At 45.5% G+C, this 19,373-nt stretch overlaps 1 protein-coding gene across 4 annotated transcripts in view; it reads left to right on the forward strand.

The window, feature by feature from the left end:
• Window positions 1-19,373, forward strand: part of LOC139278726 (diacylglycerol O-acyltransferase 1-like) — a 247,479-nt gene that overhangs the window by 113,220 nt on the left and 114,886 nt on the right. For 3 of the 4 annotated variants that reach the window (XM_070897803.1, XM_070897804.1, XM_070897806.1), the window contains 2 exons: window positions 2,038-2,166; window positions 2,266-2,361. In XM_070897803.1, coding sequence (XP_070753904.1) covers window positions 2,038-2,166; window positions 2,266-2,361 — 225 coding nt within the window. The remainder of the gene's footprint in view (window positions 1-2,037; window positions 2,167-2,265; window positions 2,362-19,373) is intronic. The other variant, XM_070897805.1, reaches the window with a different exon arrangement.

The following is a 19,373-nucleotide window of genomic DNA, read 5'->3' on the forward strand; positions in this document are numbered from 1 at the left end:
CTTGTCCTGCAAAACAAGTGAGAGCATGTTAATTATATCCTGTTGAAGGGATGTGATGTTTGAGGCAGCTTAGCATAGATTGCATGGTGAGAGAAAGAGGTACCAGGTGTAGGAATGTGGGCCTTGTAATTGTGAAGGAAATAACAGTGCAGAGTGTACCAGTGGAAGCAGAAGTAATTACATTAATGTATGTTGCTGTAATTAGAGGAGAGAGGTGGAAAGTGTGGGTGATAAGGCTTGCTAGTGCTGCGACTGGAGTAGAGTGTTCAAGGCTGTGCAGCTTGTAAGAAAGCAGTGAATGGGAGTCTTACCCTAGCAGCTCTAGTTAGGTTATTGAATTTCTTCCTACATTACTGCCAGGTTCGTGGTGTCAGACTCCTGGCATTCACATGCTCTGCTACCTCGGCCCTCTGTTGTCAGGCTGTCTGGCGGAGCACTTGGCACCCATCTGCGGGGAACAACACCTCCTTCATCCTGGTCACCTCCTCCACGACACTGTCCAAGAAACAGCGTTGGTGGGGGGGTGCTCTGGCAGCAGACATTTCCTTTCAACAGCAGCTCTGACATCCACCATTGACTAAAGGCTCCTCCCCATTAAAAGGTGTAGGCTGCCTTTAAATCGCAGATTTCCTATCCTCCGGATGGGTGAACTGCCAATTACAAATACGAGAAGCACTGATAGCTTGCCTCATTATGGAAATGAGGCACGCACCTCAAAATAGCACGTGCCTCATGTCAGCTGTTTTGGGCAGATGCAGCAAATGGCCTCCACCCACTTTGCACCAATTTTGGACGCTATTTGAAAATCACCTCTCCATAACAAATGATCACGGAGGCAAATAGTCTATTTAGACTGCTAGTGGTTTATTCCTTTGTGGTTTATTCCTATGTAAACCATCACTACTCATTGTTCATATTGTTTGTACCACATTCCATGCATTCTGTTTTCCTTTTTGAGTTATTTTCTTGACACTCATTGAAATAAAATTGAATATTCCAGCTCCCTTGCTAGGCCAACATATTTATCCAATGTGTAGCCAAACCATATAGACCAGGAAGGTCTCGGACTTGATCCCTGGTCTGTTATGGGTTACCTAATCTCAGATAAGGTGATAGCATGGGTGTTACAATTGCTTTGAGTGCCACTGGGTTAGGGAGGGAAAAATCAGCTGTATGCTCTTCTCCTGATTGCCATTCAGTAATCTTCGTTGGAAGTGCATGTTGAGTGAGGAGAGGATTGGGGCCTGCTTCAAATAGCTTGCCATCCCTCACATTTGAGGCTCACACATAAAGAATGATCATTTCAGCAAGACAGCTGAGGACTCCCTGTTCTCATGGAACTGCAGTCCAACAAGGAGTCCATGCTTTCTGGAGAAGGACAAAGTTGGCAGATTAGTTCTTAAAAATTGAGATCTCAGTTAATTTTCCCATATTCCCATGACTTTAACAGGAGGCAGTATGTACAAAAAAAAAGTTTAAATTCCCTAGCTTCAGACTTAATATAAAATGCACTGGTGGCTTCACAGCAACTGAAAGCTACCTGAAGTGCCTCAAATGCATTTCTTCAAAGCACCACTCTGTGATGTTTGCTCGTGGTTTTTGATAAAGAAATGTTTAAGTATCCTCCACATATCAAAATCCATGTGTTCATCCTCTACTAGCCATTGTGCCATGTAATTGTGATACAGAGAACATTTTAATACAATACTTCATAATCCTTCATTTATGTCATGTTGTTTGACCTTTAATGGAAATACCTGTACTGTACTGATATGTGGGAGTGAACAATCAAAATCAAAATATCAAATCTTAATAACTGAAGACAGAAATATAACTGTTAATATGAAATTGTTCATTATATATTGCAAATTGCATAAAATAAAAAGTTTGATATTTGCCATCTTGATTTGTGCTGCAGCTTTGAAAACTCTCCCTGCCAACTGAGAATACTTACGTTCTTGGACTGGTTGGCTGTTGTACAGGTACTTAATCGTTCTTGTCTTTCCTTTTTCCCCTTTGGGATATTCCTGCATGCAGCCGGATCAGCAGTGGTCATAGTGGTGCATGCTCTCATATTCATGAAGCTGTACTCATACCACGAGGTGAATAGGTGGCTTCGTGAAGAATGGGCACCTTTAGGTCTAAAATCAGCCATGAAACAACCAGGTAATCCTGTTAAATATTCACAAGTACTGTTATACAATTGTTTTCTTTCAGCCTTTTTTGTTGTGTGATACTAATTAATTAACTTTAATGCTTTTACAGGTATTACATCATGTGCGGTTAGAAATAACGAAACTAACAGTGCTAGTAGCAATGTACGGCAAACGATTAGCTATCCAGACAACTTGACAATAGGAGGTAGATTTTATCCTTTGTTCTGTTTTGCAGATGATAATGTAATGTAACTATTTATTTGGTTACTGTGGTGAAGAGAAGTGGTGGCTTAGTTAATTTAACAAACCATAATTTATATTGATTTAGATTTTTTTTGCAATTACTGAGTTTTAGCTAAAGAGTAAAGCTGTTTCCCACTGGTATAAGCAATGACATGGCCTGGGATAAGGTGATGGAATTACCTGTCCATCTTAAGGCCTAAACAATACTGCATTTTTTTTTAAGCACTCACTCATCTCAGATACGTATAGCATTCTGTGTATAGTGAGAGTAGGTCCTGTCATATATGCAAATAGCCCATTTTTTGGATGGGTCATTCTTTTCTGCAACATTATGTGATTATATCTATATTCGCATGAAAATTATAAATCCGTGACCTTGATTATTATTATGTTTGTTGAGCTGTGTAGTGAATTTTATGCCTTACCTTTGTTAAAGTCCAGAATCCAGCGAAAGGTTCTAGGGAAGCTGCTTTAGCATGCATGTAGAAGCACTGAAGGGTGCAATATAGTTTAAGTAGTGTTGGGAGGGTGGCCTATGGTATTGGAGTACTGAAAGGATGGTGCTAGGGAGGAGCAAGGGAATATTGGGCTGTGGGAGTATAAGGAAAGGGGTCTTTAAGTATTGGAGTAATGGGAGAGGAATCTGGAGCATTGGAATAGGGTGTTGGTAGTGTACAAATGGTGGTCTTATGGTGTGGGAGCACTGAGGTAGTGGTGAGGTAGATCCTGGAGAGCAGGAACAATGAGCGGGGGCTTATGGAGTGCTGCTGAGAAAAGCTGTGACCGGTAAATTGGGTATAAGTTCTTTAAAACACTTACTGCTCATTTAGCGTCTCAGTAAAAGCATAATAAGCATTGTAAAGAATTTAGAGTCGATTCATAGATCATGGTCTGGAGGGTGAAGGCAATGGGCGAATCAGCGTGAGATCGGGGAATGGATGAATGAGAATAAAGAATGTAAGCTTTGAAATCTGCTCCTTCTGTCCACCAGGTTTAATGAAGAAAATGTAATTGTTATTTAAAGAGAAGTATATAGTTATTTTACCTGATAGTTTTAAATAAGCGATATGTCCCTGTGAAACTCAGGGAAGCAAAAGTCCACTAGTGTGAACTCAGACTTGCAGGTGTTGAGATATTACAGATGGCGTGCATTCACTTACTGCCCAAGCAGGAATGCTGCAAACACATCAACTAAAATCTGGCAGCAGTAATTTCTGCATGTGTTCCTCCGATCTCCCGATGTAACTTTGGTGGAGGATCGGTAGAAACTCTGGAGAAAAGGCATTAGCTCTAAACTGTTGTTCATGCCATTTCTTGCGTTTCCACTGAAGTTACAGCAGGAGATTCAAGAACCCCTGTGGAAATTGTATCGCTGGGATCGAACTGCAGGGGGATTTATGACCGCCACTTTGCCAGAATGCCAACGACATGGGATTTTCAGTGGTTAACATATTTTAAATATTTTATTCAGGTGAGCTCCCAGCCCATATGGAGTCTGACACTGGTGCTCACCACAGAATAAGCTTAAAGGTATTTGGGGGTGGGGGGTGGGGGGGGCGGTGGGAATTTTATTAGCTTTTAAAAAGGTGATAAATATTTTGAATGCATATTTCAGCCTTTCCAAAAGCTGTTTGGGATTTTTAAAGAAGTGGCTGGCAAATCCAATGGCTGACACAATAGTATAAATGCAGAAAACAGAGTCTGTGGGCTAGTGATGGAGTAATACGTGGCTGGAGGTGCTGCTGCATGACAAGGATTGCCCTGTTTGCAGTCTATAGCACCCTCCAGAGAAGACAGTTGGGCAGAATGCCAAGCAGTACGTGGCATCCATTTACTGCTGGCTCCTGCCAAGCCCTGGCACAGCCTTACAGCTCTTTCAGTGCAGACTATACAGATAATGCACACATTAAAGCTGTAAATTACAGTTGAAAACCTTTGCACACTCAAATCTTCAAAGGACTTCAAGCATAAAAACATAATTTCACAATCTAACTGCATGATTATGATCATTTAATGATGGACTGGTTGTGCTACAGCTTTGGCACATGTCTGTTAATGTGCTCCTTCAACTTAATATATTTCTGCTTGCTCAACAAGTTGCCACCTAATACTAGGAAAAAACACTAACTGGAGGAGAGCTCAGAAATGACCAGACTTTGACTACTTTTAAGGAGGCCACTTTGAACATATTTGTCTCATTATCATCATAGACTTGCTTCCACTCTAAAAGTGAGTACTTAGGTGACTGAATAGTCCAATACGGGAATTACAGTCTCTGTCACAGGTGGGACAGACAGTCGTTGTAGGAAATGGTGGGTGGGACTGGTTTGCCGCACGCTCCTTCCACTGCCTGTGCTTGTTTTCTGCATGCTCTTGGCGACGAGACTCAAGGTGCTCAGCGCTTTTCCTTCACTTAGGTCGGTCTTTGGTCAGGGACTCCCAGGTGTCGATGAGGATGTTGCATTTTATCAAGGAGGCTTTGAGGGTGTCCTTGAAATGTTTCCTCTGCCCGCTTACTGTGTAGGAGTTCCGAGTAGAGTGCTTGCTTCGGGAGTCTTGTGTCGGGCATGCGAACAATGTGGCCTGCCCAACAGAGCTGGTCGAGTGTGGTCAGTGCTTCGATGCTGGGGATGTTGGCCTGATCGAGGACGCTAATGTTGGTGCATCTGTCCTCCCAGGGGATTTGGAGGATCTTGCGGAGACTCGTTGATGGTATTTCTCCAGAGATGAGGTGTCTACTGTATATGGTCCCCTTCTCTGAGCCATACAGGAGGGCGGGTATCACTACAGCCCTGTAGACCGTGAGCTTGGTGGCAGATTTGAGGGCCTGAACTTCGAACACTCTCTTCCTCAGGTGGCCGAAGACTGCGCTGGCGCACTGGAGGCGGAGCAAGAGAAGGTGAAGCTGCAGGTGTCTTCAAAAGTATGGCCAGTATCATCCAGTTCTTATAACTTGCCCCCCACCCATCCTTCCCACTCACCCCCGCACAGGCATACACACATATACATAAACAGCTTACATCGTTAAGGGAGGATGCGTCGTCCAGCCACTGGCAGCTTTGCGCCGGGAAAAGCTGTGAGTGGCGACGGCTCCGTTCCCGTGGGGCAATTTCCCTCACGGGACGGAAAGTGGTCGCCAGCGGGCGGCAAGTGGATAGCGTGTGCCCGACGGGGCTGCCAAGCAGGCAGGGTGGAAACCCGTTTCTGCTGCTCCCGGCTTGGGGAAAATTTCGGAAGGGTCGGACCACCCGCCTGTCTCTGGTCAGAAAGCTTTCACCACCCCATTACCGCCTGTGAACCTTAAAGAGGTGGGCAGTTTCGGCCCCTCTCTATTTCACCAACATTTGCAAGCACCAGCACATCCTGAAACTCATCCTGAAAGATGCAGCTTGTAAACTTGAAGGCTGGGTTAATTTCCAAATTTGACGAGATAGTGGTAGAAACAGCAGGAAAATTCAGGCACCGAGGTCTCCAGCTGACTCCCTGCCCTTAATTTCCCACCTCTGGCTACCCCTTCCCCATATGCTGCATGCACAAGTAGGAAGCAGGGCAGGGTATTTCCCTCCTGTCTACTCCTCTTACCATTGCTCGTCGGGACTGCCAAGCGAAGCCTGGCGGTAGTCCCTGGTGTACCGGCAAGAACGCCCTGAAGTCCCTAGTTGGAGGGGAGGGACCACCTCGCCATCCATGTTGCCCCAGTGTTTCAGCTGTTGAAGCCAAGTAAGAAATGTAGTATTCAGGGCTCTTCTATCCCTTTAAGTCATCTTCTGGTAATATTGTGGCAGAATTTTCTGCCCATACAGTGGCAGGCTCCCACTTGATGATGGGAATCTCACCGAGAGTCTGCCCTGCATACATAATGACACCGACTCAGGAAAATGGGTTGGTGTCATGGTGGGGTAGGGACAGTGAGCAGAAGTCCTGTCTTGACCTTTCTGGATCTGAAAGAGTAGAATCTAAGCCTAAATAAGGAGAGCAAATGAAGGGAACAGTCCAACCATCATGCAAATTTTTATAGCAGCTTTGAGGAGCGAGCACTGAGTAAATTAGTGATTAAAAATTAGGACTAAGTGGAGGAGGCACTTGAGGAACAGTGGGCTTGGCTGGAACATGGGAAATCCAGTGAGACAGCAGCTCTTAAAGACCTTTTGCTTGCCCATAAAGGAGTGGGGCATTTTTGCTGTGATAAAATTGTTTTGTCACTGCAACATATAGGGCTCAATTTTCCCTAGTGATTTGTGATGCTTTTTTGGCGCGCGCCGCTTTTTCTGGCCGAAATTTAAAAATCCAAGTTTCCCCAAAGATTGTGCGCGAGCGTAACTCAGTTAGTTACGATTTTTTAAAGGTTTTTTTTGCGTCATAGGGGCGTCATTATCATAGGCAGTCCCTCGAAATCGAGGAATACTTGCTTCCACTCTACAATTGAGTTCTCAGGTGACTGAACAGTCCAATACGGGAATTACAGTCTCTGTCACAGGTGGGACAGACAGTCGTTGTAGGAAATGGTGGGTGGGACTGGTTTGCCGCACGCTCCTTCCACTGCCTGTGCTTGTTTTCTGCATGCTCTCGGCGACGAGACTCGAGGTGCTCAGCGCTTTTCCTTCACTTAGGGCGATCTTTGGTCAGGGACTCCCAGGTGTCGGTGCGGATGTTGCATTTTATCAAGAAGGCTTTGAGGGTGTCGTTGAAACGTTTCCTCTGCCCACCTAGGACTGGTTTTCTGCACGCTCCTTCCGTTGCCTGCGCTTGTTTTCTGCATGCTCTCGGTGACGAGACTCGAGGTGCTCAGCGCCCTCCCGGATGCTCTTCCTCCATTTAGTGCGTTCTTTGGTCAGTGACTCCCAGGTGTCGGTGGGGATGTTGCACTTTATCAAGAAGGCTTTGAGGGTGTCGTTGAAACGTTTCCTCTGCCCACCTAGGGCTCGCTTGTTGCATAGGAGTTCTGAGTAGAGCGCTTGCTTTGGGAGTCTTGTGTCGGGCATGCGAACAATGTGGCCTGCCCAACAGAGCTGGTCGAGTGTGGTCAGTGCTTCGATGCTGGGGGATGTTGGCTTGATCGAGAACACTGACGTTGGTGCGTCTATCCTCCCAGAGGATTTACAGGATCTTGCGGAGACATCATTGGTGATATTTCTCCAGCGATTTATGGTGTCTACTGTATATGGTCCACGTCGCTAAGTCATACAGGAGGGCAGGTATCACTACAGCCCTGTAGACCATAAGCTTGGTGCCAGATTTGAGGGCCTGATCTTCGAACACTCTCTTCCTCAGGCGACCGAAGGCTGTGCTGGCGCATTGGAGGCAGTGTTGAACCTCGATGTTGATGTCTGCCCTTGCTGATAATAGGCTCCCGAGGTATGGAAAGTGGTCCTCGTTGTCCATGGGGGCGTAACCTGATGTCTGCGCCAGTTTTTCACAATTATGCAAGTTTGGCCAACTTACATTTCTCCTAGGATGGCGTATGTGAGCACTCCCGAAAACCTTCTGGGCACTTAAGAAAAACCAGCGCACATCAATAAATTGGCGCAGAAAGATGCCATTCTTTTTAGGCAAAGTTTTGGAGGGAGTCAAGAACACATAAATATGCATCATCAAGCTTAAATTTTTCAAACTTAAAATGCAGAAAATGGAAGTTTCATGGAATTCTTTAAGTTTTGATTTTTTTTAAAGTGCCACAGCACAACCAACGTCTCCAAACCGGGCTCGAGGGTCAGAGCGTCGGCCGGCTGGCAGAATCGGTCCCTCGTCCGGACACGGGCTCGGGGCTCAGCTTGAAAAGAAGCCCTGGGGGGGTGGCGGAGGGTTGGGGAGGGGGGGGTGGAAACTGAACTGAAGGCATGAGAAGCCTTAGGCTATGCATCAAATGAAGCGCGGGTGTGTGGAGGGGGAGGGTGTGGAAGGCGAACTGAAGGCATGAGAAGCCTTGAACTATGCCACTATGCATCAAATGAAGCCCGGGGGCCGGGTGGGGTGGGGGGCGGGGGCGGGGGGTGGGTGTTTCCCGATCATTGTGCATGCTCAAACCTGGGTGTGGTCCATATTAGAGCATTGACCTTGGGGAGAGAGAGAACAAAGAACATCGTCCTGCATGCCGTTTTGAGCATCTTGCAAAGGTACAATTTAATCATGCGGGCAATACTGACAATACCATACCTCATTCAAGCCTTCTGAATGATGGTGCTGCAGAGGAGACAATTGATTCGACGTCATCGCATGAGGAACCTCAGAGCACGTAGGATGATGGGCAGGAGGCCTTATCAACGTCGGATATATCGAGACAGGCTTTCGTACCTGCACCTGAGTGATGCAGACTGTGTCAAAAGGCTGTGTTTCCACAAAGAAGTTGTAACAGATCTCTGAGTTAGTAAAAGCAGATCTGCAACCTAGAAGCATCATGAGAACTGCATTGTCAGTTGAAGTGAAGGTTACAGCTGCACTTTCATTCTATGCATCTGGATCGTTCCAGGCCACAGCTGGGGATGTGTGCGGCATTTCTCAACATGCAACACAGGTGACTGCTGCACTATATGCCCGGAGGAATGACTATATAAAGTTCTCCATAACCACCCAGGCAATGCGTGAAAGGACTGTGGGCTTCTCCAGGATTTCTGGCTTCCCATATGTTCAGGGCTGCATTGATTGTACACACATCGCCTTGTGAGCACCTTTGGAGGATTCGAAGATATACAGGAACCGAAAAGGCTTTCAACTCGTGTGTGACGACATGCATCACATCATGTTAGTTGATGCAACATACCCTGGGAGCACCCATGATGCGTTCATTCTATGCAAGAGCGCTATATTTGCCATGTTTCAACAGCAGCCAGAAGGGCAGAGCTGGCTACTGGGAGACAAAGGGTATGGCCTCACCACCTGGCTCATGACGCCCCAGACGGAAGCTGATCGGGAATACATGTCGCACATTGCGACATGCAGCATAATAGAGAGGACCATTGACATCTTGAAACAGCGTTTCTAATGCCTGGACCATTCCAGAGGCTAGTTGCAAAACTCCCCTGAGATTATCGGTCAGTTCACTGGTGTGTGCTGCATGCTGCATAACTTAGCCATCATGAGGCAGCAGCAGCTGGTAGTAAAAGACCAACCTGAGGTGAGAGTGGCTGATGATGATGAGGAAGATGCAGATGAGGACGAGGAAGCTATGCAACTACCTAAACCCGGTGCACGATGGCAGAGGAGGGCCGGCCGTTGTGCTCCTTTAACGATTGCTTGATCCTTGCACCAGTAGTTCATCCGTGAACGCTTTGCTGCCTGAAGGCTCAGCGGCAACTATTCCAAATGGACCATGTTTACTGTTTCGACCTGTTCCGTAATGTTGTGTTGTGTTAATGGAACAAATGGTGGAAATGATTCTTGTTTACTTCAAAATATTGTGTTAATAATGGAACAAATAATGTAAATGATTCAGTTATAATTTAAAATATATTTTATTCAAAAGTTTAACAAACATTTGTTTGTACTTAACTTTAATAAAAATATTATTATATCAAACTTTAAAATTTTCAGTTAAGATCACTTACAAACTTTAAGATCACTTACAAACTTTTAAACTTGTAAATTTACATAACTTACAAAAAACTTTTAATTTGAGAACAGTTACAACAGCAACAACAATAATAATAACAACAGCAGCAGCAAAGAAAGGCTGCACCCATTTCTCCTCCACCTTATTCTAAGACGGCCTGCTGCGCTTGGTCTTGGCCCGCAGGCGGTGGCGCAGTTTTTCTCGGGTTGATATCAAGCTTATTCTTTCGAACATCTCGGGTAATATGCACTCCTTGATGTGGCAGGGGGCGGGGGGGGGGGGAGGGGGTGGGCAGGTGGTATTGCGGAGGGCCCGGCTTGGGCCTCTTCAGAGGCTGGTCTGGGGATTGGAGTGGGAGTGGCAGTTGATTCTGTCAATGGGCGGGGATCTTGGCGAGTTCCTTGATTGCAGCAGCTGACTCCAACATTCCCTCCCTCATGTGCCCTGACAGTGTATCAACTACCTGCAACATTCCCTCCCTCATGTTTGCTGACAGTGTCTCAGCTACCTGTGACATGCCCTCCCTCATGTTGAGCAATAGTGTTTCAACTACCTGAAACATTCCCTCCCTCTTGTTCACTGACAGCACATCAGCTACCTGTGACATTCCCTCCCTCATGTGCACCGACATTGTATCCGCTGCCTGAGACATTACCTCCCTCCTCATGTTACCGGACAGTGTTCCCATTTCTCATGAGAGTGTTGTTACTTGTCCCGATACCTCATCACCCACTCCACTGATGGTGTCCAGAAGCAATTGTGTAAGGTCAATGCTCTCCGCACTCATTGCCATCATCTGAACCACATCTGTTAGATCCTGCACCTCAGGAGAATGCTGACGAGCTCTCCTTCCCCTGCTCACCCTAGATGTGGCTCGCTGCATCCCACTGGGACCCACAGCCTCGGACGGTGGGGCCCTGGCTGTGCCTTGCTGCATCCCACTGGGATCCGCAGCCTCGGACAGTGGGGCCCAGGGTATGCCTCGCTGCACCCCACTGGGACCCGCAGCCTCAGACGGTGGGGTCCTGGATGTGTCTCGCTGCATATCACTGGAGTCCCCAGTCTCGGACTGTGGAAAAACATGGAATGTCCCAACAACACTTGTACCACTCAGGAAAGGGGCTGGCACCTCACTGGGCGGCACCTCCTCCAAAGTGAGTACACGAGTGGGGGCTTCATCCATCACCTCTCCCTCACTCCCATGCTCTTGGTCTGGAAGGTGGGATTGGAAGATGTTCTCCTCTTCAGGTTCGTCCATGTCTGAATCTGCATTGTCAGGGTTGACCTCAAGTTCTGCAAAACATAATAGAACAGGTAAATGGTTAGCAGCAGAGGAGGGGGCAGGATGGGTGGCATGAGTAGGCTCACACAGCGCAGGCAGCAGGCTGATTTGAAGGATCACGATGAATAATAGCACATTGCATCAACCGAAGCGTAGCTGACGGAGACAGCCCCATGAACCGAAGCATGGCTAACCCAATCAGTACTTAACATTTAGCAAAATATGGGCCCAGCTTGTGCAGTGGTGGTTGGTTTTCTCCAGGCAGGACCCATCAAAGCAGCAACCCTCTCTTCCAAGGGTGTCAGTGGGTGCAGATTTGCCGGGCCTCCTCCTGTTCGAGTTCTTTCTTTCCCATTTGTTGTGTGCCACCTTCTTCTGCAAAGATGAAAATATAACTTTTTAGAGAGAGTGTCTTTCTGCTGGATGGGACATATACAGCTGGTCACATTTATAATGGCAATTCCATTAAATAAATGAAAATATTACTTACACTAACTACTTGACCAAAGTCCTGCCACTTTTTGCACTGGCCTCCAGACCTCGGACCATTGCACAATAATCTTCTGCAAGTTGGTTCCAACATTTCTTCATTTCTTTTGGTGAAACTTTTATGTGACCTCTGCTGGTGTCCAGCTCGTGCCATCTGGCCTCAATCTGCCTCCACTTCATCCTGTAAGAAATTCTTGGTCCTTGAGCTGGCATGCATCTTGTATTGCAGTTCCGATTTTTCCAATGAGAATTAAAGTTCTCACACACAACTGGCTCTTTAAAAATGGCCGAATGCAGACCGGGAGCTGTACTGGGCATGCGTACCAATAGCAATCACGTCAAAAATTTCCTTTTTTCCCCGTGCATGCGCTGAAGTGGAGGCATCGTTTTTTTCAGCGCAGACATTAGGCTCCACCCACCGAAGCTACAGGACAGGCTGCGCGGCACCAATTTATAAAAATAGAACAGGGAAACTTGCTACTTTTTTTGGAGTAGTTGGGGGCCAAGAAAAATGGGGGTAACTGGCAATACGGCAAAAAATGGCATTAGGGAAAATTGAGCCCCTAGTTACATGCTGTTTGCAGAGTGAAGATCTGCTTTGGGAAAAAAATTTGCATGTAGGAATCCTGGGGCTGTGTTGGGGAGATTTCACAGGCTTCACTAGCAAATTCCTTCCTTGAAAGACCTTAACAGAACTCATTTCAGATGATAGTTGATATGAGTTTCTTTGAGGACTTCTGATAGCCCATGTCTTTACTAGAATAGGATTACCTTTTCTGGTAGCAGAGAGCACTGGGTGAAGCACTGATCACAAGTGAGGAGCAAATAGAGGAGGCATTTGAGGAACAGGAAGCAGCTGTTCAGCATTCTAGCCTGAGGTCTATGGCCAAGGGATTGCTACCCTCCTGGACTTGCTTTAAGAAGGGAATTAATTTAAGGATCAACAAGCTTTCAAGGCACCTTTTGAAACAACACTGAACATCCTGCAAAGGTTGTTGGAGAATGTCTGGCAGTGCAGAGCACCTCCAAACTTCAACCAGCAATGCATGGTGGATTTTCAAAACACCAGCACACCATTGAGCACGTGGAAACATCCTGGCTATATACAGAAGAGCACCTGAGATCGGGGGGGCTAAGTCTAGACATAATTTCTCTCACACATGTTATGACTGGGGCTATTGCGAACATGGGGTCAACATTACAAGAGTCTGTTGGTGCTGGATTTGACAGCTTGGGGGATGAACTGAAGAAAGCCATGACAGCGGCATTCACATTGCAGTGGTATCTTACGGACTGATAGCTCACAAATTGCTGATCATACTTCAGTTACACCTAGTATCCTGGACATGGAGGACATGGTGAGGCAGCTTCTTCTTAGGGTGATTGCACATTCATTTAACACAGCCCATCCTCTCAAAGGATTGAAAATTATGAGAAGCTGTTATCAATGAATGCCAATCGCCCTGGCTACATCTCTCCTTCTTCCTTTTCCTACCGTTCCTCATCCTCCTCCACTGCTGCTGCTGCACCATAGGCACCTTCTCTTTGCACCTCCTTTGTCCTGCTGCTTACTCTTGGAATTGCAAAGTTGTGCAGCATTGAGCAGACATGATTATTTTAGACAGCTTTGCTGGACTGCAGAGGTGCATCCTGAAATCTTTGTTTTAACATTCCGGTGGTATTCCTCTACAGAAATTCTGTTTGAAGCATGTGCCTCCATTGTATTTACATTTTACTGTTGTTCAGGGATTTTGCAGTGGAATCTTCAGCCAGAGCTGCAGCGGATATCCCTGGTTGCCCTGCAGCCATCTATCCAATCTACCTGGTCCTTCAAATAATGAAACACCATGAAATGTTGCATAATAAACATCTTGGGAATCTTGACTGGTGAAAGCTTTGTGTCCTAACCAATTGATGCCTCCTTTCTACAATGATAATGATGAAAGTGTTGCCCTTTGCAAAGATTGTTACTTTCTTGATACATCTATAGACGGCAGACAAGCTAATCTGTCCGATGTTGCTGCTATGGCTCAGAATGACATAAAGCTTAATGGTAACCTGTGGTAACCTTCAAAGCAATGGGAAGAGCTATCCCTGTTGTAGAAACTCACCAGATAAGCCTGGAGTATAGATAGCAGAGCTTAGTGGCAGCCTCCTTGTGACATGGAGATGATGTGGACAGGTCTTTGACATGCCAGCTCACAGAATATGGTCTGTAAATATAGTTCCTGAGTGTGGATATAATGGGGTAAATTTTCAGTTTACCACCTGGGTGTAAAACTGGCATTATAGATCAGCCGGTTGTTATGGAAACAGCCCGATTTTCACAGTGCCAGTTTTATGCCCGGGTGGCAAGTTGAAATGGCTGTATTAGGTATCCACTCATGTACTCATCTTCTACATCTAAATCATGGTGCGCAAAAATATCCAAAGGAATTCCCATCCTCAGCATTTTGTTCCTGCAAGTTCAGTTGCAGCCCCAAGCATTGGAAAAGTATTGGAAGAAAAAAAATTGTACAGTGCATAAAATTATGCTCTCCACAGCAACAGAAACTAACACTTAGTACAAAATGCACAAAATCATAATCTTTGTAACAACATTTACAATTAATAACAACTTTAAGAATCCAACTTCTGCAAGCCAGTGGATCAGATATTCATCCATTTTATATTAGTACAGTCAGCACCTGGGTGGAGCTTGCTCGAAGGATGTGAAATTCAGCGTGGGACCTGATTTGTACCATTTTACTACTGAATTGAGGCTTGGGTTGGCTTCCAAATTCCAAGGGGGCGATTTTTGCTGAATACTTTAGGTGCTAAAGAGGTGGCCAAGGTAGTGTCTTAAGCTGAAACACTGGTTTAGCCACGTTTCGCACAAGACGCCATCTTGGTAAAGGAGTTAAAGCCAGTAACAGCCACCTAGAGGCTTATTAAACAGCTGATTGCCACTTAAAATAGTGCTTATTAAAGAGGCTACATAGTTTTTTGATGGCTAGCCCTTCAACTAATGCCCTCTCCTAACAATAACCAACTGTTTGGGAATAAACATGACATTGATGTCGATTTCAAGTGCTATTAAATGGATACTCACCACTTAAAAGGCATAATCACCATTTCATGATCATTGCTGTTGGAGCTGTGAAAAGGACCTCTGAAACACAGCAGGAGATTTTCAAGACTTCACCAACACTTGAGCAACATTTATTCTGCAAATTCTCTAAGGACTTCACCTAAAAAGAGCAAGTGCTGTGCTACTCTGCCTTCTAGGAGTCACAAGGAAAAAAGGGAGTGCTTGGTCATGGGCATCATCCTTTGGTCTGGATCAGGAATGGAAGGAGGAAACATAGAAACATAGAAAATAGGTGCAGGAGTAGGCCATTCGGCCCTTAGAGCCTGCACCGCCATTCAATGAGTTCATGGCTGAACATGCAACTTCAGTATCCCATTCCTGCTTTCTCGCCATACCCCTTGATCCCCCGAGTAGTAAGGACTACATCTAACTACTTTTTGAATATATTTAGTGAATTGGCCTCAACAACTTTCTGTGGTAGAGAATTCCACAGGTTCACAACTCTCTGGGTGAAGAAGTTTCTCCTCATCTCGGTCCTAAATGGCTTACCCCTTATCCTTAGACTGTGACCCCTGGTTCTGGACTTCCCCAACATTGGGAACATTCTTCCTGCATCTAACCTGTCTAACCCAGTCAGAATTTTAAGCGTTTCTATGAGATCCCTTCTCATTCTTCTGAACTCCAGTGAATACAAGCCCAGTTGATCCAATCTTTCTTGATATGTCAGTCCCGCCATCCCGGGAATCAGTCTGGTGAACTTTCGCTGCACTCCCTCAATAGCAAGAATGTCCTCCCTCAAATTAGGAGACTAAAACTGTACACAATACTCCAGGTGTGGCCTCACCAAGGCCCTGTACAACTGTAGTTACACCTCCCTGCCCCTGTACTCAAATCCCCTCGCTATGAAGGCCAAAATGCCATTTTCTTTCTTAACCGCCTGCTGTACCTGCATGCCAATCTTCAATGACTGATGTACCATGATACCCAGGTCTCGTTGCACCTCCCCTTTTCCTAATCTGTCACCATTCAGATAATAGTCTGTCTCTCTGTTTTTACCACCAAAGTGGATAACCTCACATTTGTCCACATTATACTTCATCTGCCATGCATTTGCCCACTCACTTAACCTATCCAAGTCACTCTGCAGCCTCATAGCATCCTCCTCGCAGCTCACACTGCCACCCAACTTAGTGTCATCCGCAAATTTGGAGATACTACATTTAATCCCCTCGTCTAAATCATTAATGTTCAATGTAAACAGCTGGGGCCCCAGCACAGAACCTTGCGGTACTCCACTAGTCACTGCCTGCCATTCTAAAAAGTACCCATTTACTCCTACTCTTTGCTTCCTGTCTGACAACCAGTTCTCAATCCACGTCAGCACACTACCCCCAATCCTATGTGCTTTAACTTTACACATTAATCTTTTGTGTGGGACCTTGTCGAAAGCCTTCTGAAAGTCTAAATATACCACATCAACTGGTTCTCCCTTGTCCACTTTACTGGAAACATCCTCAAAAAATTCCAGAAGATTTGTCAAGCATGATTTCCCTTTCACAAATCCATGCTGACTTGGACCTATCATGTCACCTCTTTCCAAATGCGCTGCTATGACATCCTTAATAATTGATTCCATCATCTTACCCACTACCGATGTCAGGCTTACCAGTCTATAATTCACTGTTTTCTCTCTTCCTCCTTTTTTAAAAAGTGGGGTTACATTGGCTACCCTCCACTTGATTGGAACTGATCCAGAGTCAATGGAATGTTGGAAAATGACTGTCAATGCATCCAATATTTCCAAGGCCACCTCCTTAAGTACTTTGGGATGCAGTCCATCAGGCCCTGGGGAGTTATCGGCCTTCAATCCCATCAACTTCCCCAACACAATTTCCCGACTAATAAGAATTTCCCTCAGTTCCTCCTTCTTACTAGACACTCTGACCCCTTTTATATCCAGAAGGTTGTTTGTGTCCTCCTTAATAAATACCGAACTAAAGTACTTGTTCAATTGGTCTGCCATTTCTTTGTTCCCCGTTATGACTTCCTCTGATTCTGACTACAGGGGACCTACGTTTGTCTTTACTAACCTTTTTCTCTTTACATATCTATAGAAGCTTTTGCAGTCCATCTTAATGTTCCCTGCAAGCTTCCTCTCGTACTCTATTTTCCCTGAACTAATCAAACCCTTTGTCCTCCTCTGTTGAGTTCTAAATTTCTCCCAGTCCCCAGGTTCGCTGCTATTTCTGGCCAATTTGTATGCCCCTTCCTTGGCTTTAATACTATCCCTTATTTCCCTTGATAGCCACGGTTGAGCCACCTTCCTTTTTTTATTTTTACGCCAGACAGGGATGTACAATTGTTGTAGTTCATCCATGTGGTCTCTAAATGTCTGCCATTGCCCATCCACTGTCAACCCCTTAAGTATCATTCGCCAATCTATCCTAGCCAATTCACGCCTCATACCTTCAAAGTTACCCTCCTTTAAGTTCTGGACCATGGTCTCTGAATTAACTGTTTCATTCTCCATCCTAATGTAGAATTCCACCATATTATGGTCACTCTTCCCCAAGGGGCCTCGCACAACAAGATTGCTAATTAATCCTCTCTCATTACACAACACCCAGTCTAAGATGGCCTCCCCCCTAGTTGGTTCCTCGACATATTGGTCTAGAAAACCATCCCTTATGCACTCCAGGAAATCCTCCTCCACCGTATTGCTTCCAGTTTGGTTAGCCCAATCTACATGCATATTAAAGTCACCCATGATAACTGCTGTACCTTTCTTGCATGCACCCCTAATTTCCTGTTTGATGCCCTCCCCAACATCACTACTACTGTTTGGAGGACTGTACACAACTCCCACTAATGTTTTTTGCCCTTTGGTGTTCTGCAGCTCCACCCATATAGATTCCACATCATCCAAGCTAATGTCCTTCCTAATTATTGCATTAATCTCCTCTTTAACCAGCACTGCTACCTCAGCTTCTTTTCCTTTTATTCTCTCCTTCCTGAATGAGGCCAGGCAGAGCAGGACCAGCTGCTGCAGGAGCGAAGGACAGGAGAACTTGAGGCATCCTTTCCCTCCCTCTGCGAGTACAGGACATCACTCCTCTGGACCTCCTCCACCAGGACCTCCAATGCCGCATCCGAGAACCTGTGTGCCCTCTCACTTGGTCCTTGAGCCATCCTGTAATATGCTGCTATGTACCAGCCAGAGCACTCGACACCTTCAGTGGAAGTGGGTGCGAGGAGCCCACATATACTGCTCCACGAAAATTGTGTCTATTGAGCACTTGAGTGCTAAACCTGCAGGTTTCTGGTTTAGTACCTCCAGGCAAGTTCAAATTATGGTAATCACCAAATTAGGAACAAAATTGTGTGCTAAATCTAGACTTTCAAACAGGCTAATCTTATTAGCACTGCACCCATTTAGCGCCTGTTTTCACCCTTTGGCCAAAATTTCCCCCCCACCCCCGACAATTGTTTCTCATTTTTTGAATAATGCCATGGGATATTTTTACACCTACTTGAATGGGCAGACATGTCTTGATTTAATATCTCATGTAAAAGACAGCTCTTTAGTGTCAACCTAGATTCTGTGCTCTAATCCTGGAGTAGGGCACCACAATGGAAATAGAGTCTGCAGTCTTTAATTACAGAATATGCGTGTTTTTTTAAGAACAATTTTTCCATAACATAGAAGTTGATTGAAAGTACTGTTGCCAACATCTAAATTAATCAGCTTGCTAGTACCAATTTATAAAGGCATTAGTTTACATGAAGTCATGTATCCATATTCTTCAGCTCACTTGAACTACATAATTATGTTGTGCCTCTCACCAGTTCTGTTCCCAGTGCATATTCACTTCAAAGTATTGAAACATGCCCGTTTCATGTCCATGGGTGGGTTGTCTATATTCAGTGCTGCTACACCTGTCTCTGAGACTGTGACCATCGTCAAGAAGTGTAGAGGCAAAAGAAAATTCTGAATCTTCAGGTGAGGGTGACACCAACTGCAACCTCCAAAGAAGTTCCACTCAGGGATCAGAGTCCACACTATACTGCTGAGCAGTGAGAATACTGTTCACCTATTCCCCTATCTTTACAGTAGCTTCCCTGTAATCTATTAGATAAGCTGGGAATGTGTACAGCATCAGAATGGGATATTTCTGCTATATTAGACAGCGCCTCCCTCCCCCCCACCCCCCAAACATTCCCATAGCTTGCTGAGGAGGGAGGCAAAATTCCTCTGCTGTTCTGGCCGACTCCTGGCATAACTTTGGCAGGTGTGCACTGAAGGGGCTGCAAACTCTGTCAGGACTTGGATACACTGGTCTTAAGTTGAAGTACTGTATCTAGATTGGACTTGTTGCCACAGAATCTGAAAGGCCATTAAAATAACGGGGCTGGTGATGGGAACTTCCTAAATTGGAATTTCCTGCGGCCCTGTAGGAACCAGGAATAGTGTCTGCAGAAGTTCACCATCTCACCAGGAATACCTCACCAACATAACACCTGGGGGTCCTGAAGATCAGGGTCTTATAAATGTTTCTCCTGAATTTTAAAGGAGCCCCCTGACAAATA

This window comes from Pristiophorus japonicus, chromosome 13 (genome assembly GCF_044704955.1).
Source record: "Pristiophorus japonicus isolate sPriJap1 chromosome 13, sPriJap1.hap1, whole genome shotgun sequence".
NCBI lineage: Eukaryota > Metazoa > Chordata > Chondrichthyes > Pristiophoridae > Pristiophorus > Pristiophorus japonicus.